This window comes from Hypomesus transpacificus, chromosome 23 (genome assembly GCF_021917145.1).
Source record: "Hypomesus transpacificus isolate Combined female chromosome 23, fHypTra1, whole genome shotgun sequence".
Taxonomy (NCBI): domain Eukaryota; kingdom Metazoa; phylum Chordata; class Actinopteri; order Osmeriformes; family Osmeridae; genus Hypomesus; species Hypomesus transpacificus.
Genome location: NC_061082.1, coordinates 18,597,413 through 18,605,757, shown reverse-complemented (window position 1 = coordinate 18,605,757; position 8,345 = coordinate 18,597,413). Strand labels below are relative to the sequence as shown.

Sequence of the window (8,345 nt, the reverse complement as noted above, 5' to 3'; positions counted from 1 at the left end):
GGAGGGAGGGAGGGAGGGAGGGAGGGAGGGAGGCAGGCAGGCAGGGAGGCAGGGAGGCAGGATTTGGATTGCAAGTATTAGCCATCCTGATCCTTTATTAAGTCTACAGACACACCTTACACGACCAGAGTCAGATAAAGCAACATCATATTCCATCTCTTTCTAAACCTCATATGTACAATACAAAACACAAAAAAAACTGATAAGGGAAGAGCAACAGAACAGCGAGAGAGTGGAGATCTACGGCAATCTTCTGGAACTCTCCAGGCTCCAGTCTGGGTGAGTCAGTGGCCGGCTCGTCGGCCCCCCAAAAAGTGCCTCGCTGACTCCACCGCCGCCCCCTCCTCCCAGGCGTACGGCGTGATGGTTAACAGGGTTCCACGGGGGTGGAGGTTGTCGGGGGGGGGAGGTAGGAAGTAGTAGGGCGTCGCTGGTTGCGCCCGCAAGCACGTCGGACGACCCCTCGTCAGCGGAGGCCGTGGAAGGAGCAGATGGACCCCCCCGGGAGGGGACCCCCCCAGGGGGTCTGAAGTCTACACAAGCCCGTGCTCCGGAGGGCCCAAAGCAAGGCGCAGAGCCCAAGATGCACTGCACTGCCTAGCCTGCAGGTGGCGTGGAAGAGCACTGAAGCTGCGAGGCAGAAATAAAGGAGGCCCGGAGGAGGGTGGGGGGGAGGCGGAGACTAGCTGGCAGGTTTGGGGGGGTCGCCGTCCGTCCCCGCGTGGCTGGGGGGGCAGCCGCTGGTCTCCGTGGCGACGCTGCCGCAATGGCTTGTGGGACTGGAGGGGCTCTGGCCGCGCTGCCTCTCGTTGTTGAGCTCCTCCCATCTGCCTCTGTTGGCTTGGATCATGTCCACCATTGGCTGGAGCTTTGGGTTCAGTTTCACCAGAGTCTGAAAGAAGGACAGGAGTGAGGGGTTGAAAGAGAGGGGTGAGGGTGGTGTGTGTGGTGTGGTGTGTGTGGTGTGTGTGGTGTGTGTGGTGTGTGTGTGGAGGGGGTGAACAAAGGAAGACCACTGTCGGCACTGACTACAATATCTTGTTCACATCAACCCCTTAAAAAAAACAAAAAAGCGGTTGACGCAAACAAACAAGAACAGAACGGTTTTCCGAGAAAATGTCTCCTGCTTCTTTAAGATTACAGAGAGCCTGTTGGGTCGTAATGAGCCGCTTGTCTCCCCACATTGTGTGACGAACAGTGGGCAGCTCTGTCACCGCGATGCTCCGGCTTTCATGAGGCTTTTAATGAACGACCCCCCTCCACACACACAAGAGCTTCTCCACACACCGCCTTAAGCCCCTGTGAACCCTATCTGCTTCCTTGGCTTTCCCAGGGAAGACACTGTCATTAACCAACATTTCATCAGGCCCTTTCCATATGGAAACACTTCCCCATCCCTCGGCACAAAGGCTTTTCACCTGAGCTGGAATCCACGGCATTCAACAAGACTGCTTCCATTTCTCACCCGTGCACAGTCAATAAAGCGTGCTTCTTCACAGTCAAGCTACTGTCTGACCGGTAACATTTTATATTCTCCATGCGTGTGCTGGTGAAAGCAGCGCAATTAGGCGATCTTTGTCTTGGCCAAAACCATCTTTTTTTTATTTCAAGTTGTTTATCGTCGTTTATCGTGTTGGATATCGGAGGCATTTGTGTTCCAAATGGCGTACTCCCCCCAAAAAACTGTGCCACCATTAAAACAACTGTGACACAGCGCTAAGATGGAAACCATGTGTGGGGAAGCTGCACAGTTCAAACGCCAAGCCTCCTCTTCCACGCTCTGAAGAGTCATAATGGCCTCTCATTTCTACGCAACGCATAATTTTTTTTGGAGAGAGCGTTCCATTTTTAACGCTTCAAACCGTAACCTCGTGACTTGGTGTCCACGACGCCACGTGGCCAGTATCATATTTAAAGAGTAATGGCTACAATAACAGGAAGTGTGAATTCTTCTGAATAATGAGTGCATGTGGATTTGGAGAGGTTTGTGTCCCTGTTATGTGTGAGGCCAACAAAGAGCGGCAATCACCACAGCAGTCCCAATGGTCCGGCCTCTCTCTGATCGACCTAATCCCTGGGTTAGTCTCCCCAGCTCAGCTGGCTAACAGAGGAGGATTTTCACCAGAGGAGTCTGTTGACATCTCTCCCTCTCTCATTCCCCTGTCTACAGTATGTATCTCCAGGGAGAGAGAGCCTCAGTGTAGCCCCGATGCCTCGACAGCATCGCTATTCCAGAGAAACAGTGGGGGAGGCGGTAGACAGGCTGGTTATCTCGGGGCCTTTGAAGATGGAACGTTGCATAATGGTGGATTAATATTCCACACAATAAACCAGCGACCTCCAGCAGAAGGAGATGCGTGAGATTCTCTTCCTCCCACAGACACGACCTGAAGCCTGTGAACGTCCCGCTCCACGCTCTCCCCGCGCTCCCTGCCTGCCTCTAATTGGCCGCTGGTCTCGAGCCGGATGCTAGTGGCGCGCTCTGAGCACGGTTTGTTCGCACGACGATGGCGCAGTGAGGCGGTGCACGCACACGGTGCCGCGCCGCGCGGCAGCCAAACGCCTTTGTTCCTTCGCATCTCCAAAGGCAAGCGGCGCGTTCAAAGATAAACGCGAGTCAACTGTTGCTTCTGAAGTTAAAATGGGGATCATCCCACGCAATGTTGTTGTTTTTTTCTCCGCTTTGATTGTTTTCTAGTTTATAATAACCATCGGGAAATTAAAGATGAGGGAAGTGCAATATGGTTGGTGAATATTCTGTGGTTAATTACTTTAACAGTTCCGGTCGTATCTTTTCCTGGGTGAGTTGTGTGTCCTGTGATTGGCCTTGTTCTCTTCAGGAAGTCCTCTATCGCTCCCACACAGCTGCACAGTGAGGCCAGGTCAGCTTTAGCGTCACACACACACAACATCGCACCCGCCACCCACCCACACACACACACACACACACCTACCTAAATCTCTCTATTCAGTGCATGTCTTCTTTCTGAGCTTGGCCAGTGCATCAACATGTTCGAAAGCTAATATCCGATGTGTACAGAGGATGTTTGAAAGCCGATGTACTCCACTCTGCAAAGCCCACCCGTGGTGGAGTTATAGGAAAGCGAAGATGGAAAAGCTTTAGGTGGCAGTTAAGGATGCATTCAGAATCTTGCTTCAGCTCCTAAGATGGACAATGTTCATATGATTGTGGCTTGTAAGGGCTCATCTTTCATGCTGAGTTGAGGAACTTAAATGTAAGTCGGCTGATGGATTCCTAAAATGGAGTCGTAATAGTTTTAAATAAGCCTTGACAAAAAGACACAAGGTATTCTTCTTGTTTTTGGAAAGACTGGAACAAAAAGAAAATGGCGTTCACGCATTTGTAGTTCCTGGGTCCAAACTATGGAACTATGTACTACATTTGCACATCAGACCTTTGATCTCCACCTTCAAGTCTGCTCTAACGACCTATTAATTCTCTTTGGATTTTAGTAATATTCCTGAATCATTGTGTACTGTTTAATCTTTTTATTACTATAATAAATTGTAGTCTCCATTGTTGTGTGCTTTGTTTTCTGTGATTGCTATTTCACCTCTAGTACAGCACATTGGTCAACCCAGTTTTTTTTATGTGCTCTATGAATCAATATTGATCGATTGATTGATTGGAACAAATGCCTGTGTGTTTTACTGTGATCACTGTGGACTTGTGAACTGCCATGATCTTCTTCAGTCATGTCATGTCATGTCTGCATTGTTTGTGCTTGAATAGCTACCCCTTCTCTACTGACAGGAACGTGCGTGTCCGAAACAAAGTGACATTGAATCAAAAGGCTACATGCTTCGTGTGTCTCGTTTCCGTCATCTCCGACGTCAGAACTCCTTTCATGCCGAGCTGCAGTCTGGCTCGGCTCTCCTCACGCCAGGAAACGTCGACTCATTCATGTGTTCTCATTCAGACAGAAGATGTCCTTGAGGTCTTTAACAGAGTAAATATTTTTTTTTTTAAAGCCACTACTGTCATTCTGCGGCCGGCGTGTCTGAAAAGAATGGAATCCCACGCTTGGGGATGTCACTTCCCCCAGCGGGCGTCACGAGGGACGGCAACGTGGAAGAACGGGGCTGACTGGTACAGGGGAGAAGAGGCTCTCACCACTGTGAGGTCGGTGGAGTTGGTGTGTGTGTGTGTGTGTGTGTGTGTGTGTGGGGGGAAGGGGGGAGGGTGAAGGGAGACAGGCGGAGAGGAGGTAGGAAGGGTTCCCTTACCTCATACAGCGGTGTGCAGATCCCATCGATCCACTCCAGCTGAAGACCCGGCAACTCGTCCTTCCGGTTCCGATCGAAGATGGCCTGAAAGACAAACGCCACCGTGACCCTCCCGCATCTCACGTCGTCGAACACGCTCGCCTCCCCCACCCCCCACCCCCGCGGCAGCGGCAGAACAGCCCGACGGGCCCTTACTTTGGACACAGACGAGTCGATTCCGGTTCCCGTGGTCTCCCCTCGCCCCTCCCTCCCTCTCTCCAGCAGCACGGCTCTGAAGCTCGACAGAGACTTCACTTCACATCCAGTTACCGGGCTACGGCTCTGGAGCTGAATATTTCATTCCCAACACCCACTCACTGTGTGGTGAAGGGTTTGACCCAGGAGGTGGACCTTGGGCTACTGCGTCAGCAGCTTCAGAGGGGAGGCAATGTGGCCAGGCTCCGTTAGCCAACAGCCGCTAATTACAGACGCGGCGCTTCCTCGGTTGCCCCTGACGACCTGCGCCGGCGTTCGGTCTTCAAAGTGCAAATAACGCCGCACACGGAACGTTCCGCGGTTCTCTTTGAGGGAAGGGAAAGGGGAAAACGCAGCGCAGACAAACGACGTTGACGTGGAATCTCTCCTCGTTTCATCCTGACTAGCTAGGTTAACGATCCCATCTCGTGACACGTGGCGTCTGTTGGTGGGGAATGTGCCTCGTGTTACACACTACAGATGCTGAATGGAACTGAACCGAGGTTTCAGTCCTGGATTTCTGTGTGCACCTATGGACGCGTTGGTGGAGGTTCTAGTTCTAGTGGTTCTAGTGAGCAGGGGCTTCCAGGACACAAGGCTGTCAGATTAAACCCTGGGCCAAACATCGCCCCAGGCTCAGCAGCAGGAGTGTGAACGAGCTAACAACCTCCCCCCCTTACTCTCCCCTCTCTCCCTCTCACTCCCCTCTGTCACTGTACATTTCCCTTTCTCTTTCTAATTCACTTTTCTCTCTGTCCTTCTCTCTCTCTCCATCTCTCTTTCACTTTCTCTCTCTCTCTCTCTCTCTCTCTCTCTCTCTCTCTCTCTCTCTCTCTCTCTCTCTCTCTCTCTCTCTCTCTCTCTTTCTCTCTCTCCCCCCCTCTGTCTCTCTCTCTATGTGTGATGTAAGCTCTGTGTAACTTGTGACCCGTGCGGGCGCCTGGGGGCTGTCCCTGCTCCGCAAATAACCAGCGTCACCTAGAAAGATCTGGGTGCGCACCGAGGGGCGGAGCAAGGCCCGTCTGATGTGCTCAGCGTCTGTTCAGAGGACACCGACGGCGTGCCCGTCAGGGCGAGGTACTCACAGACGGGGTGAGCTTCAGCTCCGATCTCTCCCGGTCCCCTTGCTCGAAGAACTCGCTGGTCACCAGCTCTGCGACCTGGGAGAGACACAGGACAGGACAGCAGGTGAGACCGGAAGGGGGGCGTTCGGCCCCAGAGCGGCCGCGAGACAACGTTTCCCACGCGGGGTCGTTTCGGTGGGACCCACGGTCCTTGTCACCTTGCGGGAGATGTCCCAGGGCTTGGTGACGGCCCCGAGGTCACACGCTGTCATCAACATGGACCTGCGAGGAGGGGAAACATCCGAGAGTTACTTCTGGAAGGAAACACTGAAAGGATCCGTTCACACGAAAGCCGTCTCAGTTCACGACATTCTTCTCTCATCTTAGTGACAAATAGAACTGAATACCCAGAGGCTCCTGCAAGCTTGGGAACGGTTACCTGCACATGTCCCTGTGGGTCTTGACATTCCAGTTGTACTCTCCTTTGCTGACCAACTCAAAGAATGTGTTTCTGTTCCTGAATGAGAGGGAAAATGGCCTACTTTATTCAGGATGTCTCCACCAGGGGGCGGTAAAGGCCAGATGAATGCTCTGTTACTAGGCAATGTAAAGGGACATGGATTGTGGAGTGTTACATAAGAAGGTATGAATAATTCATGCATCAAGTGAACTGTATGTATGGTGCGGACAGTAAGGTACGTACTCAAAGTACAGAGTGAGATCGGTGGCTAGGATGGACTGTTTCAGCAGCTGCATGAGGTCTCCATACTCTCTGGAGGACAGGTTGGAGAATATGTTGTGGCCCTGCAGACAAAGAAAGGAAAACAGACACACACAGACACACACAGTTTAACATGTGCACGAGAGAAAAAAAAAAAAATACTTTCCATTTTCGAACTTGTGACATTGCTTGGGAGAAGTCAGTGCTGTTGTAGATGTCATCATTTTTGGACTCTGAAAGAGACTCAGCCAGACAATGTTGAAGTGGGAATGTGTATGTGCAGGTGTGTGTGTGTGTGTGTGTGCAGGTGTGTGTGTGGGTGTGTGCAGGTGTGTGTGTGGGTGTGCTGCGAAAGTGTAAGCGACAAACAGCAAGCGTCTATGGAAGCGCTGTCTGAGGGGTTTCAGATGAACCACCCACAGATCTGGGTATTTGGCCCCTTGACGTAAAAGAAAATGCTACACTTTTGAGTCCAAACATCAGCTCAGTCTGATGAGCCTGGAAGAAAAAAAAGTCTGGAGTGTTCTACGAGCCGGTCAGGGGGTGGAGCTGGGAGGCTGTCCAGGGGACAGGGAGGGTGGAGGGAGGCTGGAGGAGCCACCGTCACCAGCTGCCAGCTTCTCCCCGACTCTGCCACACCAGCCCGACGTTTCAGCAGAGCTCTCTGGCTCCCTCTCCCAGCCCGCCGACCCAGCATGAACAGCACCCCTAAGGACATGTGCAGAGTTCTCAGGTGTCTCAATCTCTATCAACAGGATTAGAGGAACAGGGGAGAGGAGGAGGAGGAGGGGGAGAGTTGAAGGGGGGGAGGAGTGGGGAGTGGCATCGTGGGAAGTGTCCGTGTTAACGAGGCCGTCCTGCTCGTCAGTGGACTCAATCTGTGAGCTTGCTTTCCCCATCGGATTAGCAACACTTTTCATTTATATGCTAATGCAGACTATGGGAACTCCTCCACTCTATCAACAGAATCAAGTCTGGTAGTCCAAGCAAACGTTTGACTGCTCACTGCGTCATCGGCTCTGTGATCATGAAGCTAATGGATCCTGGCTCATCTCCACTGCTCCCTCAAACGCCTTGAATTAGCACACAAACCCATTCGCCTGGTCAAACATCTCTCTCAACCAATTACCAGCAAATCTATCAGTTCCCAAATCGCATCGATTTGAGGTCACGGTGTCCTTTTTCATCTCCTCGGTTGTCAGAGAGAAAGACAGTGAGTGCAGCCATGTTTGTGGGACCTGATGAGGCCTCCGGAGGAGGTAAAGGTGGAGGAGATGATGGAGGAGGTAAAGGTGGCGGAGATGATGGTGGTGGTGATGGTGGAGGTACAGGTGGAGGAGATGATGGAGGACGTAAAGGTGGAGGAGATGATGGAGGAGATGATGGAGGAGGTAAAGGTGGAGGAGATGATGGAGGAGGTAAAGGTGGAGGAGATGATGGAGGAGGTAAAGGTGGAGGTGAGGGTGGAGATAAAGGTGGAGGTGGTGGAGCAGCACCTCACTCTGCAGGATCATGACAGCGTGGTTGAAGTGGTGGTGTTCCAGCGTAGCAGACGTCCCGTAGAGCAGAGATAGAGCTGATCCAGTCCTGAGCACGCATACACACACACGCACACACAACACACACACACACCGGCATTCAAACAGATAGAGAAAAATGTAACATTACTTTAGCATGCATTGGATGCTGTTACTCGAATCCTGCTCCATAAATCATTGTAAACATCCTAATCCTGTTCGCCCATAACTCCCAAGTGGTTCAGTGTGTATCCAGCAAGGAACAGGGTGATGCTCAGCATTAATAATCTGATATCCACACCTAGAAGACACACATGATCTTAGGTCTAACTAGCCATGTGTAACCCGTGTGTATGTGTGTGTGTGCGAGTGTTAGTGTGTGCACCCGTGTGTATGTGTGTGTGTGTGTTAGTGTGTGCACCTGTGTGCATGTGTGTGGGAATATCAGCAGAACGAACCCAGACTGATTCAACAGCGTTTGTGTCCGCTGTTCTAACTGCAGAGGGTTAGGCTTCTAGAGGAGACGCCAGACTCTTACATAAGTCTTATGCAACTAGCTCC

At 51.8% G+C, this 8,345-nt stretch overlaps 1 protein-coding gene across 1 annotated transcript in view; it reads right to left on the bottom strand.

Annotated features, from left to right (window-relative positions):
* Window positions 1-567: 567 nt before the first annotated feature.
* The window catches only part of LOC124484893 (dual 3',5'-cyclic-AMP and -GMP phosphodiesterase 11A-like), a 17,242-nt gene continuing 9,464 nt past the window's right edge, over window positions 568-8,345 (bottom strand). Inside the window, exons 4-10 of the mRNA XM_047046010.1 lie at window positions 7,764-7,854; window positions 6,250-6,350; window positions 5,986-6,063; window positions 5,765-5,828; window positions 5,568-5,642; window positions 4,249-4,332; window positions 568-892 (exon numbers count right to left, since the gene is read on the bottom strand). Of these exons, the coding sequence (XP_046901966.1) occupies window positions 683-892; window positions 4,249-4,332; window positions 5,568-5,642; window positions 5,765-5,828; window positions 5,986-6,063; window positions 6,250-6,350; window positions 7,764-7,854 (703 nt within the window). The 3' untranslated portion in view covers window positions 568-682. The remainder of the gene's footprint in view (window positions 893-4,248; window positions 4,333-5,567; window positions 5,643-5,764; window positions 5,829-5,985; window positions 6,064-6,249; window positions 6,351-7,763; window positions 7,855-8,345) is intronic.